The sequence below is a fragment of the Chenopodium album genome, chromosome 9 (assembly GCF_948465745.1).
Source record: "Chenopodium album chromosome 9, dcCheAlbu1.1, whole genome shotgun sequence".
NCBI lineage: Eukaryota > Viridiplantae > Streptophyta > Magnoliopsida > Caryophyllales > Amaranthaceae > Chenopodium > Chenopodium album.
In genome coordinates this window covers 61942955-61963955 of record NC_137842.1, presented here as the reverse complement: position 1 = coordinate 61963955, position 21001 = coordinate 61942955, and the positions used below count along the sequence as shown (strand labels likewise).

Below are 21001 nucleotides of genomic sequence, written 5' to 3'. Positions count from 1 at the left end.
AAGTGGCAAAAACTATTGTAACTTTGGATGCCCTAGATAGAGACATGTGCTTTTCATGATAGAAACAAGACAACTTAATATCATCCAAATCATCTAAGGATTGGATTACCAAGGAAAAACAATCCCAGCTAATTGACCCAGAGTATAATCATGTACAACGTAACAATTAAGTAAAGGCAATCAATATTAATTCCTTAACCTAATCGCAATCGCAATCAGACATAACCAAGTCAAAAAATCGTACATGAAAATCAACAGCAGTCAATAAAAATAATCATATTCGCCTTTACATAATTATATTAGCCTGTAAACCAGCAGCTTGTGAAGACATTGAAAGACAATACACTAACTTCAATTTTGGCTTAAACTTCCCTGCCCCCACATTGAAGACCTTTTGCATTATTGGACGACAAAGGACATATTTTTGCCTCTTAAAATCAGACAAAAATATCTGTAAATGTTACTCCATACTCCGTATTATACAAGAGTGGAAATTCAATCAAGGTACCAAGAATAAGATGTGAAACGTTGCCAAAGAATGAGATAGTATATAATTTGAGTGTATCCACAGAAAAACTTGCCTTCCTGTGTATGGTATCGGTTTCTGGAACGCAATTTTAATAATGCCCCGTATTTTGAATTTGAATTCCTTTCAATGAACACATCATTTTTTAGCAGAGTTCTCATCCACAGAGCCACCTAGTCGTTGCATGGCTGTAACTGGCTGGCTGCATCGCGTACATCTGAAAGATGGAGAAGCAGCACACCGTGTTCTAAGGCAGTAATAACAGTATCTGCAAGAAAAATTAGTGCAAAAACATCAGATAGTGTGGCCAAATAAGCGCATTGGGATAAAAGAGCCAGTTCTTAGAGCAGTTCTGAATGTAATATAACAGGAGAGCTTTTGTTCTATTTGATCCCCTCGAAAACAAAAATTCTAGTCCCATCTCTAGATGGAGAGGTAGAAGTTATTTCCGCTAACTTTAATATGGAAAATTTAGATGGGTTGAAAAGACAGAGATGGTGAATTGAATGGGAGTAGATGGGTGAAGGTTTAAATAAGCAGCCTGCTCAACAGAAGTCGATTAATCTATTCATGAGTATGATCTTTGGTGAGCCACTGGTGGCTGTGCTGGGTTCTGGTTCGGTGGGTTTAATTTTCTGCTATTGAACTTATAGGATGAGCGGGAAAGAAGAGAAGTACAACATATTCTCAGAAATATGCACACTTAATGCCCAGAAAATAATAAGATATGCAGTTACGAACAAAATAAGAAGCATATAGAGAGGGAAAACAAAAAAATGGATGTCCTTTTTTTTTACATACTGAGATCATCCAGCCATCCATCCTAAGGAAGGGAAAGGGTTATGGTAATCCTTTAACCCTTAGGCTCTGTCTGACCAATGCAGTAAGGTTAAATAATTACATAAATATGGTTTATGCCAAGTCAGCACTATTAATGACAGTCTTAGATTGGATGCATAGGTGTTTGATATGTTCAAAGATTGAATTGTTATTACCGTATTTTTCATTAGGTAGGATTATCTCTGTCGGATTAGAATTAATCAATTTTTCCCAAGAAAGAAAGATGGAAAAGAAGATAAATACAAAAGAAATTAGTTAAATCTCCTTTTAGCCCTTTCTTTTTGACTAGTTACCTACGTTGAGCCCCCACCTTCCAAAAAGAAGGTAATAAAAATAGTTTTCTTATGCCTAGTCACACTGCATCTTCCCTAAGACAAAATATATATCTTCTACTTCTTTGGCCAAGGAAAGAAGCGTAGTAACTCAAATCAAGAATTTACTTGCCAGAAGATGAATTCTTCAATAACAACATCTAATTGTCACTAAAGGCGTTCAAATCACAGCATACCACCTTCAATCGTCAGTATAGAGTTAAACACACGGCAAACAACCACTGAAATTATTCCGCAATCCTTTGTACTCCGTACCTTTCCAATTTTTCCATTTTGCTCGAAATTTATATACAACCGAGTGCAAGGTACACCCAAGGTATTTTCTAACTCATTTAATATTCTTTGCTCATTTGTAAATCTTAAAATGAGCAAAAAATTAATCATGAGTGCACCTACCTCTATGTGTATCCGGTGTATATAAAAGGTGTTGCTTGTTTTTATATTAATTTTCTTATTTGCTACTACCTCCATTTCTTTTTAGTTGACACGTATTCCTTTTTAGGAAGTTTTTTTTAGTTGATACGTTTCCTTTTGGGGTAACTTTTTAACCTTGTATTTACAAGGTACCCCACTTGCTTTTTCATTCTCTCTCTCTCTCCTCTCCTTAATATATGTGCCTAAATCAAACGCGTCAACTAAATAGAAGCGGAGAAGTATAAAACAGGCACAATGTGGAAATGAGTGAGGATGATCTTTAATCTTCAGCCATTTTTCTGCAGTGAAATGTTACACTTTACAAAAGCAAATAACAGCTGTTGGGTTGGGGATATTCAAGAAAGGATTTTTTATTTTTAAAAAAAATAAATGAATAAAAACCCCTTTATTCCCCCATGTATCCAACTAAATATATGGTTGCTGTTTTCACAATTCCCTTTCCCCTTTTTCTTTTTCAAGCTCCCCTTAAACCCCTCATACTTGATTACCCACCCCAACATGAGACTTCAGAGTTCCCCCATTTTCCTCTGCGGTTTTCCTCTGCTCCACAGCCGAAATATCCATCTCCAACAGCCAAATCCATCCCTAACAAATTCGCCACCGCCACAAACATTGTCCTCACCACCACGACTTCAATCTAACCCAAACATTCAACTGAGAGAAAGTTGACAAAAAAAAAAAAATTGACGTGGGAGAGAGAAAGTAAGAAACAAAGTTCTTTGCTAGATTTGACTCATTAGTTTCCAACAGATCAACTCTCGCCCCGAGATCTAAGAATCCAATATACAATCTCCTGACTCCAACACTTGACTATCCCGGTCTGAAAATCCCATTATCTCAACACCAGTCTATTCCAATTTCATACATACAATGAAATTCGAGGAGATGATGAGTTAAGGTGGACGGGAGGGGAGAGGAAGCTTGTGGTTAAAATTGAAAGGGAAAAAGGTCAAAGAACATGGATGAAGGTGGATTGCATAGATGATACCTAGTCGCCTACAGTTAATGCTGGAAAGAGAACAAGTGTGTTTGGGTAATGTTATTTCATATACCATGATGTATCAAACTCTTTATTCAATTTCCCTTTTCTTGATTATTTCCCTGTATTTTCCATTCATATTCCTTTCCTTTTCTCAAATGTAAACCAAACTGCCCCACGTATTCTATTATATATCAGAAATGGAGACAGAGCAATTGGACAGGATTTATAAGAAATGAACACCTACTAAGACTCCAACTTCTTTTCTTTCACCACGGGCACCTTAACAGTTAATCATTAATCTCCTATCCACCTGCACAACAACACTCTGCGGCAGCCAACTGCCAAACAATAATCAACGCAATCTAAATGCTGGAAGGACCTCCCATTCCAGCATCACTAACATACTATAACCTAACTCTCCAGTCTTTCATCCCAGTAAAGCATGCTAGTGAATCCTCCTAAGTCCCAACTTACCAAGACAACTTGTCACCTTCCCTTAAATATAATACAGCTCCCCAGTCCCGAGTCCTGACAACCCTACTTAAAAAAGAATAAAAAGATATTTTGCTAGTTAAAAGTTTCGCCACGAACTAAGAGAATCAGGGTTCGATGTTTAACAGGCCATTGGGCCTCTCTTCAATACCATTCCTACTTAATAATTAGTTTAACACAAGCAGCTATTTGCAGAAAAAAGAAACTTATCTATTGCCCATCATGATTTAAAAACAATATCACATTTTGAACTCCCATTAACACAAGTGAATGTATAGGGTGTATACATATTACATATAGCATTTGCCGTAAATAATCTCCAAACTCATCTGATAGGAAGAAACCAAATTTGAATTGAGCACTAAGCCTAAGAACAGTTGTTAATTAATAAAAATTATTAAAAAAAACAGATACTTGGATGGAAAAGGAGGAGAGCGAGTGAAAAATAGATATGATGGGTGGAATTCAGAGATAGGCAAATTAATATTAAATTATAGGCTTAAACAATATAGAGAAGCCATTTTATTCAAGAACCTCTTGGGAGTCGAAACTTCCAGTCTTTGAACATTATCAATTAATCCCCAATCATTTATAATACTTTTTTTCTTCAGATAGACTTTGTTTCAGAGAAATATTGTTTGCCTCCTATACTCTGATCCTCATTTTCAAATTCAACCCATTTCCCGCTGCCACCATAAACTTTCATTCATTTCCTTCTCTAGCAACACAAACAGCTAGGAAACCCAAATTTTCTTCTTTGTCAACCATCATACAATTCACTTCTGTTAGTTATGAATAATTCAATATAACTGCACCCCCAAATTCATTTGACTAAGCAAAAAAATGTGGGCGAGAGAACTTTCTGAGCCCTTCGCCGAGGACAACAGATGAACAACTATCACCCTGGATCACCAGGTCTACAACAAGAATGAATCAATGCTAGGCCCAACTAGTTATGAGGTCTTCCCTTGAAGTATCACAAAGGGTATTACAGATGCATTGCACATTGCAACGTGTCACATAAGCATTAGGATGATTGACCCCACAGACTTAACACTTTCGAAAGCAACATCCTCATTTGTATTTAGTCATTCATCAATACAATTCCATATGAGTTCTTGATCTGGTACTTAAGCATAGTGAACCAAACAACCAGAAAAGTGAAGAGAGAACAAAAGGGAAAAGCTGTGAGCAGTCACGCACCTGTGTCTACAAGGTAAAGCAAGAAATGGAATGCTTGGGCTACCTTGGCAAATGGGGCAGGCAATTTCATCAGTAGCAGAATCTGAAGATTTGTCCTTGGAGAACGGACGAAATAAATTTTTCAATGATGCAGAGTTCAGAAGAGGAAGAAGTAACAATAGCATTTCCTGCATGAATAAAGATAATATCATATAAAAGGTGAGAGATTTGTATGCATATTTTTGAAAAAAAAAAAAAAAAAAAAAAAAAAAAAACCAAAAGGCCATATTATGTGTGTAGCAAAAAATAAAAGACATAATACAAAGTTACAATAGACTTTGAAGAAAAGCATGAAGGACAAAGAAATCCAATAATGCAATATTAAGACTCCTTTGTTCTTTCCAACTTTCAACAACATTCACACACTATCTAGCCTAACTAGTATGAGTAGTATCTACTGCAATTATACCTTGCTAGGATTCAACAGTCAAACTTACTGAAACATATATCGATTATGTCCCTAAAGCATGGGAAAGACCAAACTCACCCCCAACCACCGTGGGAAATATTGGCACTGAATTTGCCAACACATTCTGAAACCAGTGTGATTATGCAGTTTAAGTACAGAAAAGAACATTTCCAGATAAGATGAGCGGAGACGAGGTCATCCCTACAAACACCTCCGGACCACCCCCCCCCCCCCCCCACACACACACACACAACGCCAACAAAAAGGATTCGACAATTAAATATTCTAAATATAATTTCTAAACTATTATACATTTTGGATAATTATCCAGCATTAGTTATAAGAAAATTAACTCTAATTATTTTTATTTTTTAGAGAAACCTAGGGTTTTTATATAAATTCAAGGAATAAGATAAATAAAATTAGATAAGCTCTTATAACTATTCCTAATTTAGACGTATCTTCTTTATTGCATGACTCTCTTGCATCCCATTTCCTGATCAATTTTCTCTCATATCCTTTCCATGGAGTTCATCTCAAAAATACAATTAAAGATTACAAGTTTCTGGTCCTAGTGAATCAGCACCTTAACTTTCAGATCCAGTTTTTTTTTTTTAATTATAATAAAATAGATTAAAAAAATAAAATAAAATAAAAATAAAAAAAGAAGAAGAAGAAAGTTCTACAAAAAAAAAAAAATACCGAGAACTCATTCCACACTAACTGCCGATTCATGTACTCAAAGCTGACAGCGCGATTCATGTTGGGGCTTCCATACACAAGCCTAGCTCTGAGAGATCTCTCAATCAAACTCCTATATCTGCATCACGACATATAAAACAGCAATCAATAATAAACCAATAGTGTTCCCATTATAAATCCAGCATACTAAAAATTCTAAGGCAAAAACAGAGCAAAAGGTGTCATTACACTTCCATAGTTTCATCTTCACATCCACTACTTCTATGTTAGATCACAGAAATCAACAGTGTCAATTTTTTTGGAGTAAACTGGTCAAATTATCACTCAAAATTTAGTCTTAATCAACACATATGAGAGCAAACAAGTGCAGGTGAACTTAAAACTTACTTTCCAGTTAAGAGAAATATAAGCAGGTTGCCAAATGATGCAGCCTTATAGATTCCTTCTACATGCTGCAACAAAAGCCATGCCCATTGTCCCAATGTCCTCTGGAAGAATTAAACAAGAAACTATAAATAATCCATGAAGCACATTATCTCAGACAGAAATTTAAATGATTCACAGTAAAACAAATGAACATGTAGCAGAAAAGAACGAATACTTGCTCAGAGTCTCCCCATCTACGGAAAGCAGAAAAAGACTGCAAACGTGTCCAGATGTACTGACCCCCCACTGTAGCAATACAGTACCATAACTTTTGAGCAGGCGTAAGCCCAGGACCTTCCAAGCCTGTTCTCACTGCAGGTAGCACATCTATTAGAGAGGATAAGAAAGGAATTCGGTAGCCTTTGGAGAAAGTCAATAACGCTATGTCCAACTGGAGAGGAAGAAAAGCAGGATAAATAAATTTCTACTAGTGAATGATGACTAAGCCTTTATGCAAGTGTCCAAATTACACAATGCTCATGGAGGCTACAAGCCTACAACAACAACAACAACAAAGCCTTAGTCTCAAAATGATTTGAGGTCGGCTAACATGAATCGTCATAAGGAACCGTTTGATATAGAATAAAGGATACAACAAGATAATCAGTTAACAAGTTTTAAAAAAAAGGTGTGTAAAGTGATAAAAAGAAAGAGCATCCAAGTAAAATTTAAGAGTTCCAAAAGAGAAACAAGAAATTCAAGAAAATTTTAAAGGAGTGGTAAAAACGTGCGAGTTGAAAACATAAAGGTTTGAAAAAACTTTAGCAAAACATGGAGGCTACAATAGCTGATAATTTCCTTACAAGAATTTTTGGTATAGTAAACACACAGACTAGAATGAAATTCCTTAAGGTTTCAAACAGATTTTTGAACTCCCATATTCCTAAGAGATTCCATAGCTTCAGATTCCACCTTGCAAAGTAATGAGAAGAGGGAAAAAAAAGGTTAATAATTCATAATTTTCCGATTTAGACATGCCGAGGAGCAAGGTGATAAGTGTTTAGTGCTTTTTTTGTTCTCAAGTGATGTCATCTCAAAAAGAAGCAAACCAAAGGTGCATATCTGTCACTTTTACACCAATACATCATTTTTTTTCTATTAAGAGATCCTTCCACCAATGACGTGCTCTAAGCCACACAAAAAAAACCGCAAGAGGATTTCTATCACCTCATCGAGCCATGAGCTTTTTATACACATTTCTATACTATATACTTAAAAGGTGTAGTCTGACACTTGGCCCTATGCATTGAGACATTGACATGGTGGCAAGTCATAAAATCATAATTTGTCACTAGTTGATACGCAAAATGTATTTTCTTTATGCCTTTCAAAATAAATGTGAGTGGAAGAGAGCTTAACAATCCCCAAACTCAAGATGTTTCATATGCTACAATTCAATTATCACGACAATAAATTACTTGATAGTTATATAAATAGATGTAATAAAGAGAAACTTTTTGTCAAAAAATAAATAAATAAATAAAGTGCGATGTAATTATACAGGGAAAAGAATAAGGCACACTCTATTGCTACTCCAATAACAAATTTAATTCCGTAATTTCTTTTCATATGCTTACTATCCTTAATCACACATGTGATTATGAAGCTATATATCCTCATTGCATGTCCTACTAGCCTACTGCAACTAGTTACACCATTTGCCCCCATAACCCATGACACCACTCGCTATAATTACCTATAACGAGCTCCAATTTATGTTTTAATTCTTTAAATGAGATTTTTTTTTAGAAATATGGAAAAAAAGTAATCCCATCTTCGCGTGGTCAGATAATAACAATTCCACCTTTTGATTATTACAAGACAAATCCACCTTGGTATGTCATCCTCTTTTAACAAACCTTCACTTGTTGGTTACCAATTTTTGTAGCTCATATGGCATGTGTCACATTTTAACAAGTTCATTTAATTTTGTTTAATAATAAAAAAAAATACAAAAATACAAAAAAAAACAAAAAACAACCACCAACCTCCCACTGTAAAACCCTAGCCCATACCCCAACACCACCAAAAACCGGCCAACTGCCCTCCTTAACCTCCGAAAGCGGCCAGCCGAAACCCACAAACCAGGGAAATGGAGGAGTTTAGCGGCTGGGGTTAAGTTTTTATGGTGTTTAAGGGGGGTTTTCGGGCTGATTAAGATGGGGATTTTCGGTTAGAGTAATTAGGGTGGGGTTTTCCGGGGCTGGGATGGAGGTTTCGGGATATTTGGCGGTAAAAGGTGGTTTTTGGCGGCTAGGTAGCACTTTCAGGGTGGTTATTGTGGAGGTTTCGGACTTTCGGGGGTGGGATTTGGGTAAGGGGGTTATTTCGGGGGTGCCTTTTGGTCAACTAAGTGGTTTTTGGTATTGGGGGGTTTTGGCTGGTCGATTTCAGGGATTTATGGTGGCGGCTGGCCAATTTTTGCTGGGGCGAGGGTAAAGGTTGGGGTTTTACAGTGGTAGTGGTTGTGGTGGGTGGTGGGATCTTTTCCTTTTTTTTACTACCTCCGTTTCTTATTATGTGCAACGAAGGGGTATTATTTGTGAGACATAAAATATTCCTTTGTTGCACATAATAAGAAACGGAGGTAGTATTTTTTTTACCTCTTTATTTTTTTTTAACTTTTTTAATTTTGACCAATTATTGAGCAACACATGGCTTTAAAAAAAAAAAAAAAAAAAAAACATTTTAACCTAGTTAACAGATTGTAGGTAAAAAGATCTGTTAAAAGAATATGACATACAAAGGTAGGGTTGCCTCGTAATAGCAAAAAGGTGGGATTGTTATTGTCAAACCACGCGAAGGTGGGATTATTAATTTCCATTATTCCTTTTTTTTTTTATCAATTCTATGAAGTTCTACAAATCAAACGAAGGCACACCAACTGCTTCCACCACCACTCCATCAACAGGAAGCAACGACAAATTCATTCGTAAAGATTCTACAACAGCATCTGCATTTTGTCCTTTTTTTTAATGATAACTAGTTATTGATACTGAACATATTAAATTACACCAAGTGGACAAGATGTCCTCACAAATTAACAGAGAAAACGAGCAAAAATTATCCCAATTTCGTTGCATATGCCACTTATCCAAGCCGTTAAAAGCTGATCCTATGCACACCCCAAATTCATTCGTAAGGACCTACTATGGTACTACCCAGCGGCTGAAAACAAAGTTATCAACGACCAGCAACAAGATATAAATACCTCAATCTCCATTGAGCTCAAAGAAAATCAAGAATCATCCAATCAACTACTATATACTCATTACCACTTCATACGGTATCACATCACCATAATTATCAATAAGGGAACACCCGTCCTCAAATATTTGACTATATGCTGATATGCAAAGTTGCAAACTTGATTAGTAAGTAGCTATCTGTAAGCTCATCCACTGAAGACCTAAGCATTTTTGCTGTCTTAGAGCATTAACTTTCTCTTCCTGATCCCATTATTCAAATTAAACAAATAAATACTTCCTCTGTTTCTTTATAGTTGCAACACACACTTATCACGGTATTTAAGAGAAGTGGACCTCGCATGATATAATACACTTAAAATGAGGTTAAAAGGTTGTTAGGAGCATAATCAAGTGGACCATGTGCTTTAAATAAAGATAATAGTACACATTTCACCATAAAAACCTTCCTTTTATAGTGTGTTGCAACTATTATGACATTTCCATTTTAGTGAAGTGTTGCAAGTATAAAAAAACGGAGGAAGTATATGCCAACATAGCAAAGCTAAGCCTAACGTAAATAAATGCTTAACCCAGAAGCATAAGCATATTTTGTGCTAAGCATAAAGAATAAGCCCTGTCCTTGAATCTTCAAGTCACAAACTAAGATTTTGGTGATTCTACTTGAATTATAAGCAATTGGCTGAGGAAAATAAGAACACTTGCAAGTGGAAGAGATCTTGGACCTAAACTTCTCGGTTCATTCCTCCAAAACTTTCTTCAAATTTAGCCCTAAGGTATCCTTCTCAAACATTGCTACAAGCCTGCAAGGGCACATTTTTCCAATGTGCATTCCCACACACACACACACACGTGCTATTTTTTCCAGCATACAGGTATCACAAGTCAGTACTCTAATGAAGCCAAACAATGATGACCTTCAGTTTATACACTAGATACGTGATATTAACTATAAAATCCCTATGACATGCGTAATTCAATTCTCATTAAACAATATAGCAGCCATCTTCCATGTAACAAGACAATCACCAACTTAATATAAAAGATCGAGGAATGTGTAGAGAACAAAATATTTCCTCTGTTCTTATTAATTGCAACAATAGCAATTAACTGGCTAGCACAAATTTTAAGAAAAAGTGAAAGGGAGACAAAAAAAAAAAAAAAAGCCCCATGTGATTAGATAGAAGAGAGCAGAATAAAAGTAAACAAGTGGATTGGGCAAGGGTAAACTTGTAACTAATGGTGTGAATACATCCTAACACAGAACTGTTGCAATGATTGTGAAACATTCAAACATCCCAATTTAGTATTTATTGCAATTATTTAAGAACGGAGGAAGTACTTAATTAACAAAAAAAAAATTAAATCCTGATTAGAGTCAATAACGTGGACCTATGGAATACATTAAGGAGATCCCTTGGCATTATCCTTATTCTGCCTAAGCAAGCAAGTATACAGAAAGGGAGTGGGGGGATAATGCAGCAATGAACCAAAGATTTTTCATGAGAGTCAAGCAGTCAACAGACTGAAAACTATTGCAGTAGTGTTCAAGATAGATGCACAGAATCCCAACTGCAATGCAACAGCTGTCAAAACTTAGCAATGTGAGCATACCCATGAATGAAAAATAACTGAAGATTGTGAAGGGACAAAAACATGTTGCAAAAAAGTTACTTGCAATCATCACTCTCTCTGATTGTTGCTTCATGATCCAGACATGTGACAATTTTTTTCCCAACAGCCCTTGCCACTAAATATTGAATAGGCGCATTAATTAATGAAAAATGTATAGTTACACTAGTTATCACTCTAAAGTCTAATCAGTATCATACTTTAGATACTTCTGATTTGGTTACAGGCACACTAAGGATGACGCTGACAATTAATGCCATCCACATAGAGGGAGGAAAATTTCTGTTGACATGGCAGTGAATGTCATAAGCCTTTTGAGCATTATAACCGCTATTTACTAATGGAATTTTTGGTTAGCAGAATACAAGGAAGGGAAAGGGTGTTGAGGACCTCAAGCCCTTCTGTTTAGTTCCTTAATTTACATTCCCTTTCTCCACTTTTCCAGATTCAGATTTCCCCATGTACTTTCTCAGTGATTCTTCCAATCCCCCACCCCCAGATTTTGAACCCAACACCAAGTAATCAAATAGCAAAGAAAAATTGAGAAGGAAAAGTTGAATTTATTTGTCATTTTATTTAACAGAAAAGCAAACTTCTTAGGCAATTTACAAAACCAAAAATCAAATCACAATAACAACAATACCTTTTCCTCTCGCTTCCATAACACGTTCATCCCTATATCTCAGGTTCATGAGCGCATTTCCTGGAGTCGGCTTGTCTACCCATATTGAGAAGCGCCAGATTAGAAACTCAAGGAATGCATCAAGCTCTGGTTCATATTGAAATAGAATCCCTGGCTAATTCCAACAAGTGAAAAGAATAGACAAATACACAAACCCAAACAAGAAGCCTTAAGTTAATCATGCAACTATATATGATACTAATAAATCTACCCTCTAGTAAGGTAATCAAAGAAATAGATGCTAAGTAGATACCTTCATCAAAGAGAATACTTTCACCAACTGCTCTTTCAACATGGCAGACATTTCAACATCCAGTCTTGCAGCATCAAATTGATTTACTCGGGATATTGAAATTGGAATCATCTGTCACAAAGTTCAAAGTTCAAACCACTAGTTATTACAAATATCATCAATCCATCATAACAGCGTATTTTGGAACAGGAAAATTGTCAATGGAAATGAAAATAGAAAAGGCAAACCTACACTCTAGTAATCTTAATATTAACAAATCACAGAAGAGCTTATAGTCATCAACATGTGTATGTGAAATGGCATAAAATTATGTACTTTCTAATTACTATGGACCAAAGTGACAATAATCAAAATCTAAAATCTAATATCAATAGCAAACCAATATGGATCCCGTAAATACAAAGTTTACAACCAAGAGTAAATAGCCATCCCTAAGTCTCTAACTTGTCAAAGAAAAAACAGGATTGATAACGAAGAAATGATCACAATGTTAACGGAAAGCAGCCTCTCCATCCCAAATTCATCTTTCCACTTTCCATTAATGGTATCCCAAATTCATTATCTCTCTCCACCAAATCCAACTCTAATCACTGTAATTTGACATTTTATCTAACAAATTAACTTCTCGTTACCCACTAAAATAAAGTTAAAATAAGTGATACAAATCAAGGCCTCTAAAAAAAGAAAGGATATATCTTATGTGAGACACTACTGTATAATATACTCCATCAATTTCATAGTATATACTCCATATAAGGCACCTACGCTCGCCGCATTCAAACTTGGAAAGCTCATACCACTCAAAACAAATCGAAACTCCAAATGACATGCCTAACTAACCTTTTACTTCTACTTAGCAAGATAAGTGGGGGCAGCACAAGAATTGAACATGCATAACCATATCTCAAAATTAATTCAATGAAAAACGATAATACTGCTCAAAAAGTGTATCTCAGAATTAATTCAATGAAAAACGATAATACTGCTCAAAAAGTAATAATACTAAACCAAATTAACAACAAATTACATCTAGAAACCCCTAATTTCAGCAATTACAACATACAAAAATCAAATTAGCATATTATAGAAATAAATTAAAGCTCAAAATTCGTCAAATTAAGAAATTGAAATTTGAATTTACCTGGTGAGCGAGAGGAAAGGAATTCCATTTAGGGAGAAGTGTTTTGTAAGTAGTGATCCAAGCATCTGGGGAAGGAATTTGCGGAATTGAAGAAGAAGATGAAGATGAAGATGAAGCTAGGGTTTGTCTGTCCATGAATTAGTTTGAATGTCGCATCAATTGGGGAAAAATGCGGTAGTTATTGGAGGATTTATGAAGATGATGTGAGAATAATGACGGTTTTTTTTGCGGTTCAATTCAACAAGAGAACAAATGATTAAAATGAAGGCCAACGCGGCTGACTTCAAGTCAATGGGGTAGGTTGACTTGATGACCTCACCAAACAAAAATTTAACTACTCCGTACTTGACTCAAGTTAAGGCGCTCTTATGTGTTATATTGAAATATGTTTTGCTCTGTCCAGAAGTTCAAAATAACATGACCTAATTTTTTTTTTTTTTACGAGAAATACCAAGCTAAGTTAAGCCCTTGAGTCCGCACTTTTAAAGGTTTAATCCACAAATTAAATCAAAAATACTGTGAAAATTGAGATTTGATCATAATTTTTTTCCTTGCCTTACAAAAAAGTTACAATTATTTACTCATTCGGAATTATTTGTTTGCTCCACTAGCTAAACGTGTTTTGTCAAGACGTAAAGCATAGTCTAGAAGAGGCAACTGGTTAATTGAACTAGTTTCCGTATAATTTTTTTTTTTATTTTTTTTTTGTTTGTCTAGCTTTTGGTCTATTTAAAATAAAGTTTTGACCAAGTTCATAATATTCATGGAATAAGGAAGGTCTAATAATATACTACTAGTCTACCACCCTATTTCTTTTTTTTTTTTTTTTTTGACGGGCTACCACCCTATTTCTTAAATTCTCTTTAATTGTTAATAATTTGTGTAATTGCTTGAAGAAATGGAGGGAGTAGAATTGAAGATACAATTCCTAAAGTTTGCTATTTGATTTTTTTTTTTTTTATTCAATAAACTTGAAATCATTTGTTGTTTGCTTTATAATGAGAAAATTACAAACAAAACTTGTAAACAAAAGTTCCATCTTATAAAATGACTTTCGCTACTAGGCGGGTACCCGTTCGGGTAGGTATTCGGTAAAAACGGGCTATGCAATGCTTCAACAACAATTTCCGGTACAGCCTGCTCTTTCTTCTTCTCATTCTTTCTGGAAGGTACTTTGGTCTCTCCGTTTACAACCAAAATGGAAGTTGTTTCTTTGGAAATTGCTCCATTGCGCCCTAGCAGTTAAGGCGGAACTTCTTCATAGAGGTGTTCCAGTTCCAGATGTGTCATGCGACCTCTGTCATTCAGAGCCCGAGGATTTACAGCATCTGTTTAGAATGTGCTTCAACGCACGCTCAGTTTGGAAGGGTGGATGCCTAGGTATTCGCTCAGAATTTAATGGACACCTTTCTCTTTCAGATTGGATCCAAGACTATATCCGACTTTTTATTAGTCAGGATGGCCCTTCTAGTGCTCGCTTAGGCTCCTTTGTTGGCACGCTTTGGTGTTTGTGGTTATGTCGGAATGCTAGAATCTTTAGGAGTTCTTCTGCTTCCAGGCCCTTTGATTCACAGTTCGCTGAGGTCATGGACACTCACTCTCTCTTTGTTGTCTCATCTGTTGAGGCTCATTCCCTTAATATGGTTGGAGGCCAGGTGACGTGGATACATCTCCGTCGCCTGGGTTTTACTCTGCTCAGCTAGGGCAGTCTAACCAGGACGGTTCGTTACTGTCACTACAAGTTGATGGAGCTTGGTTCCAACAGTCTCGTCGTGCTGGGATGGGTTGGTGTTTGGATAATAATGATCCGCTGGATGCTCGAATAATTGGAGGAAGTAACTTCGGGGTGTGTACTTCTGCTTTACATGTTGAAGCCTTGGCATGCTTGCATGGCCTTCAATGGGCATCGGATCGTCGGTTTCAATCTCTCACAGTGTTTACGGATTCTAATAATCTGGTTACTCTTCTTCGAGGGGATGGTAAGGGTGATGTGGATTATCTCTGGATTATTCGCAAGATTCAGCTTCTGGGTTCTTCCTTTCGGTATTGTAGGATTCATAAGGCAGATCGCTCGCGCGTTTATCGAGCTCATCAAATTGCGGGAGAAGCGGCGGTTAACTTAATTAGCTTTATTATTAATGTGTAATTTGTTTGTATCCGTTGTCAAAAAAAAAAAAAAAAAAAAAAAAAAAAAAAAAAAAACAATTGAGCTCTTTTGGCAAGAATGACAACTATAAACTAATAAACAAATACTTAATTAATTATACACAACGTAGCGAATAGTATGAAATAGGGCCATACATACCCGCATACAATTATGTTACATAAGTGAACAACATAAGATACTAAAATCACATATCATCCCATAATTTACATCCTTCAAACAAAATCCTTAAAAATTACGAGGTATATCTTTCAATCTACCAAAAGAATTACAAAATGCTAATCTTATCATAAAGGGAGTATTCGGGTAGTGTACCTAAAAAGTCTAAAAACAAAAAGAATCATCGACTAATCTTTAAGATTACACATCCCAATCCCAATCTCAATCTCACATATTAAAGGATAAAACCGCAAACTCAATTAGCACCTCATAAACCCATATCGAAAACCACACACTAAACCCCAACTCGACCCAAACAAGCATCAAGATACAACTCAAGACCCACCTCAACTTCTCTCCCCAAACTCTCTTCCCCAAACCTTTTCAACCCTTTACTCAAAACCTTAGCCAAATACTCATCAACTTCAACACCCGACCCACTACACCCCCACCCACATTTCTTCATAACCCCATAAACCCTAATCATTGATTCCCTCCTCTTAGCCCCAATCAACGCCTTCACCAACCTACTCAACCCCCTCTTATCCTCCCAATCAATCCCCCCTTTTCCACCGTCGATTTCCATCTCCAACCCCTCAATCAAACGGTCAATATCTTCCTCCATTCCACCCTTCTTATCCAAAGCTAACACCAAATCAGCGTAAAGGGATAAATCAGTCTTGTACCATGGTTCTGATCGGACGGTGGAGAATACGGTCAAAGCGAGGTCGCAGTGACCTTGTCGTAGAAGCTCCCGTAGAGTAGCAATTAAGTCGGCTTTGATTAAACGTGTGAGTGTCTTGTTGAGGGTTTCGTGGACTGTTGTTCCGGTTGTTCTTTGGGCCCGTTTTAGGGCTTGGACTGCTTGGATTGCTTCCGTGCTTAGTACTCGGCCTTTTACTAGTGGCCCACGGTTGTCTCTTGGCCCACAATAGATGGTGGGCCTGGGTTTGGGCTTGGAGAGAGAAAGTTTGATGGTGAAAGGTGTTAGTTGTGACGGAAGTAAGGTGGTTGCCATTACTGAGGTTTTTTGGGGTTGAGTTTTGTTTCTGGTTTTTTTTATGGAGAAATACGAAATATTGATTTGATAAGGGGAAAAAAAAAAAAAAAAATGAAGTTGTGAAATTACAAAAATGGGTCTAGGAATGTAATGAAGCAAAAATGTAAAAAAGCGTCGACAGCAGGATTCGAACCTGCGCAGGCAAAGCCCAACAGATTTCGAGTCTGTCTCCTTAACCACTCGGACATATCGACTTACATATTATGCATACGCCTAATTTGATATTATAATATGTTTATTATTTCAGTTTTTGAGTTAAGAATTCATCTTCAGATTCTTTACTAGTAGTCTAGTACTGTACTCCGTAGTAAATGGACAGTATATATATCAGAATAGTTCCGTCAATTTACCTTAAGGATTAAACTTGAGACCTCTCACTCACCGGATAATGTCCGAGTTATGCTCGGCTATTAAAATTAGTAGGGAGTACTAATTAAAATATAGAAGTCTCTATATAAGTTTAAATCATTAGTAGTCAACTCTCATATAAATATAAATAATGAAGTTTATAGATTAATTATATAGTCGTAATGAAATTCTTAGAGGTGATCAATGGGGAGTCGGGTTTGGGTTGGGCCAAGGTAAATAAATATGCCCATTTATCAAGCTGTGCCTACAAATTTTTACCTACACCCCATGGCAGGGAACACTGCCTGCACCCCCCTCCGATCCGCGCGTGCCCCACCCCCGCCCTTTTTCATTTATGAATTTTCTGTAAATTTTTTAATATATGTTCATTTCTATATTGGTAAATGTTCATTTATAAATCATTAGATGTTCATTTTTATAACAAAGAGTTTTTGTTCAAATTAATATACTTTTTGAATTGAATTTTAAGAATTTTTTATAAATAAAAATGAGAGCAAATTTATTTATAAGGATTGCTGCGTTCAAATCATTTTTATTGTTAGAAGTACTGCATCATCCAATGTTCATTTTTGTTTATTCGTGTTTCAACAGATGTTCGTTTTTGTATCATCAAATGTTCATTTCAAGAACTATGTGTAAGTTTTATAGTAAGATGTATGTTAATACATACATCTAAGAATTGTATTTATATACTACCTCTGTTAATTTTTATATGCAACTTTGGGGTATTATTTGTGAGATATAAAATATTCTAAAGTTGCGCATAAAAATTAACGGAGGTAGTAAATAAAATGTTGTTAAAAAATAATTTCCAATATAAAATAAATTCAATTTAATTACAATATTAACGCATTTCCTTACAGCTATACTGTTACATGTAATTGTTTCATAAACATGAAAGTGAACATTATTGTTTGGGCAGTCGAACAAAAGACTATCACGAAGTCGGTTTGAACATTTAGGTTTTTGTTTATGAACATATTGCTTTTCTAATATGAGCATTGGATTTTGTAGGGTTTTTTTTTTTTTTTTTTTTTTTTTTTTTTTTTTTTTTTTTTAAGTGGATTTTGTAGTATTGATCATTAATGACTTGTTTACTTTTCATGAGGAAGAGCAATAATTATTAGAAATATCATACACATACTCAAGATGGTTTGTATCAACTAGCTACCATTGTTAGAATAAAATTCATAAAATAGAAATAAGCATTTATTTAGCTTCCAAAATGTCAAAATTTATTTAGCATTTATAACATAAAAAATGAGTACGTATTAAACCTGAATGAATATCCTTTAATAATGTGCAATTGAACATTTAATAAAATTTAAATAAACATCTATCAAAGTAATTATGTGCATATATATATGTGAATGAACATTTACCAATATGTAAATGAACATATATTATTGTAAATATAAACATAATATCAAAATAAAAATGAACTTGTATCTTACAAAATGACATTGTCATTTAATACATTTCGTGTATATAGATAACATGTATATAAAATCATCTTCCTTGCGTGTTGTTTTTAATACATATTCTTTCTCAATATCTATATCGATGTCTTCTACATACTTTCTTATATAATTATCCTATGTAAAAGAGATCAAATTTTTAAACCATTAATAAACATTTACACATACAAATATGAACTCATTATTAGAAAATGATCATATACAGTTCAATATGAAAATGAACAATTATTAAAATATAAATGAACATCTTTCAATATGAACATGAACAAGTGTTAAAAGTCAAATGAGCATCAAAAATAGTTTTCACTATAAACTAAATTAATTATACCTACATAAAATATGTGAATAAATCGGCCAAAAATAGACATTATTAGAATTCAATTTGAAGATCGTCTATTAATATGTGAATGACCGCTTACTAATATATAAATGAACATTTATGTAAATGAAAATGAACATTCATAAAAAAAAAAAAAAAAAAAATCACTACGAACTAAATTTACATTTAAAAAATTTTACAAAATGGATCAAATTATCCATAAAATAAGGATAATTAAGCTCTGTTTTCAATTTTTTATGTCTGGCAATGTTGTAATCAAATAACACACCATAAATTAATTCAATACAGAAGATAGTATACCAAACATTATTTTAATATAATTACAATAAATCACTTTTATGATAAAAAGTATAAGAATTCAATAACTACTATCGAAGTTTTCATATATCTAAAGAAAATAATTGATTAATACGGCAAAAAGTTAGGGTTTGTACTTTTTTTTCTTCCAAAAATAACTTACAATTATCCTTGCAATTGTGTGACTTCATCTCTTATATCAAACATCGTGCTTGATTTTTATAGAGAATTTCGAGTTTTTAAGTAAATGCTTTTGTAGATTTTGATGAGAGGGATTGAAGAGTGAAGATTAAAAGTGTACTAATTTTAGAAGAGAGAAAATAACGCTTCTATCTTATTTTTTTGGGGTAGAAAGTAAACATTGCGTTTTTTTTGGAGGAAAGTGGATAGTGGGGGACTGGGGGTGTAGGTAGTGCTACCTACACTAGAGTGTAGGTTTATATAGTTAAGCTGTGCCAAACTCCGAGCCAGAAAATGTGTGCCCAAATCCTCCCAAACAAGCACAGGCCAGGCGGGCTTTTTGGGCCGGACCAATAACTAATATTGCATAAAATTGATTTCCTAATCCCATCCAAAATTGGCCCGACCCGATTTTGAGCCGGAAAAAGTTGTCCAAAGCCCGCCTAAAATCGGACCAGGTTGGGTCAGGCTCAAATTGATCACCTCTAGAAATTTTTATATTTTGATTAATATGAATAGAAAAGGTACTATGTTAAAAACAGGGTTACTATGTTCAATATAACGTATACTTTATACAAGTATTCACAATAATATTAAAGGTCACGCAAGTTTTAATGTCATCCCTAATCACGCATGGTAAAAAAATGTCCATGAGAAAAGAATTCAAGGTAAAAACCCATATCCATTTTTTTCAACCAGACCCGAATTCGATCTGGATGGCCATGAGTGAAAATTAAAAATACCCATGAGTGAAAATTCAAGGTAAAAACCCTAAAACATGTATCTCACTCATGGGCAAAAAAATAAATGCCCATGAGGAAAATTAAAAATGTCCATAGCCATATCACTTTTAAAACGCTACAAACCTACAGTAGTTAGTGGAGCTCACAAATTAAATCTAAAAACTACGATTTTGACCTACTTACCTGTTCTCATTGACTGAACTCAGCTGAACTGAACTGAATTGAATTGAACTGAATTTAAATGAATATTATATAAGAGAAGGAAATTAGGAGCCGAACTGAACTGAACTGAACTGAACTGAATTTCAACGTATGAGAACAGACCCTTAACATATTTAAAGATGAAAATTACAAACGTTCATAATTCATTTACCATTTTGGTGTATTTTATACACTTTGAAAAAAAAAATCACATTTTTCTACTTTATTTGATTATTATTTATATGCTTATATAGTATTATTGTTAGTAATTATATATCCTACTATTACTTTATATAAATGTTAATAGTAATTATAATAATAACAATAATTTTTACTTTTTTGAATCATAATATTAATACTCTGTAGTAACTATAGATCAGAGAGTGTGGTGTATGTATTTTTTTTTTTTTTCATACCATTAGTGTGTGATGAGTTGTTAAAATAAAATGTCCATGAAAATTAGTTAAAAAGAGGAGTGAGAATTGAGAAAGTAGGTACAAAGAGAATAACATTTTATTTTTTGACCATGAATGAGAATAGTCTTAGAGTCTGTTCTGATTGACTTTTTTTTTGAGAAAAACTGTTCTGATTGATTAAACAATTGAACTGAACTGAAAATAAATTGAAGAGAACAGACCCTTAGAGGACTCAAAGGTCCACTAAGACCCAAAAAAAAAAAAATCGTTTACTATCCTAGTCGTACACAAAGC

General features: G+C 34.7%; 2 protein-coding genes, 1 non-coding gene and 1 pseudogene across 3 annotated transcripts; 1 reads left to right on the top strand and 3 right to left on the bottom strand.

The window, feature by feature from the left end:
* Nucleotides 1–238: 238 nt before the first annotated feature.
* On the bottom strand, nucleotides 239–13512 carry LOC145558667 (peroxisome biogenesis protein 2-like). Its single transcript, XM_081619974.1, has 8 exons — nucleotides 13301–13512; nucleotides 12160–12270; nucleotides 11868–12021; nucleotides 6562–6698; nucleotides 6348–6448; nucleotides 5961–6078; nucleotides 4811–4977; nucleotides 239–794 (listed from the first exon to the last, which is right to left on the bottom strand). The coding sequence occupies exons 1-8, from the start codon at nucleotides 13433–13435 to the stop codon at nucleotides 665–667; spliced, it is 1053 nt and encodes a 350-aa protein (XP_081476100.1). The 5' UTR covers nucleotides 13436–13512; the 3' UTR covers nucleotides 239–664.
* An 897-nt stretch (nucleotides 13513–14409) lies between these two features.
* On the top strand, nucleotides 14410–15446 carry LOC145557881 (uncharacterized). Its single transcript, XM_081619059.1, has 2 exons — nucleotides 14410–14955; nucleotides 15066–15446. Exons 1-2 carry the CDS (start codon nucleotides 14410–14412, stop codon nucleotides 15444–15446), a joined length of 927 nt encoding a protein of 308 aa, XP_081475185.1.
* Nucleotides 15447–15525: 79 nt separating this feature from the next.
* Nucleotides 15526–16673, bottom strand: LOC145560058 (protein THYLAKOID ASSEMBLY 8, chloroplastic pseudogene; annotated as a pseudogene).
* A 122-nt stretch (nucleotides 16674–16795) lies between these two features.
* Nucleotides 16796–16877, bottom strand: TRNAS-CGA (transfer RNA serine (anticodon CGA)). The gene has a single exon. It is a non-coding gene; the product is annotated as a tRNA-Ser (tRNA).
* Between the last annotated feature and the right edge of the window lie 4124 nt (nucleotides 16878–21001).

Excerpts from the sequence above, each read along its gene's own strand:
- LOC145558667 (XM_081619974.1), bottom strand. The coding sequence starts at position 13,435 with ATGGACAGACAAACCCTAGCTTCATCTTCATCTTCATCTTCTTCTTCA. Across the intron at positions 4,978-5,960 it reads TAGTGTGGAATGAGTTCTCG|GAAATGCTATTGTTACTTCT; the intron begins GTATTTTTTTTT and ends TTATTCATGCAG. Across the intron at positions 795-4,810 it reads GCTTTACCTTGTAGACACAG|ATACTGTTATTACTGCCTTA; the intron begins GTGCGTGACTGC and ends TTTTTCTTGCAG.
- LOC145557881 (XM_081619059.1), top strand. The coding sequence starts at position 14,410 with ATGCTTCAACAACAATTTCCGGTACAGCCTGCTCTTTCTTCTTCTCAT. Across the intron at positions 14,956-15,065 it reads TTAATATGGTTGGAGGCCAG|TCTCGTCGTGCTGGGATGGG; the intron begins GTGACGTGGATA and ends TGGTTCCAACAG.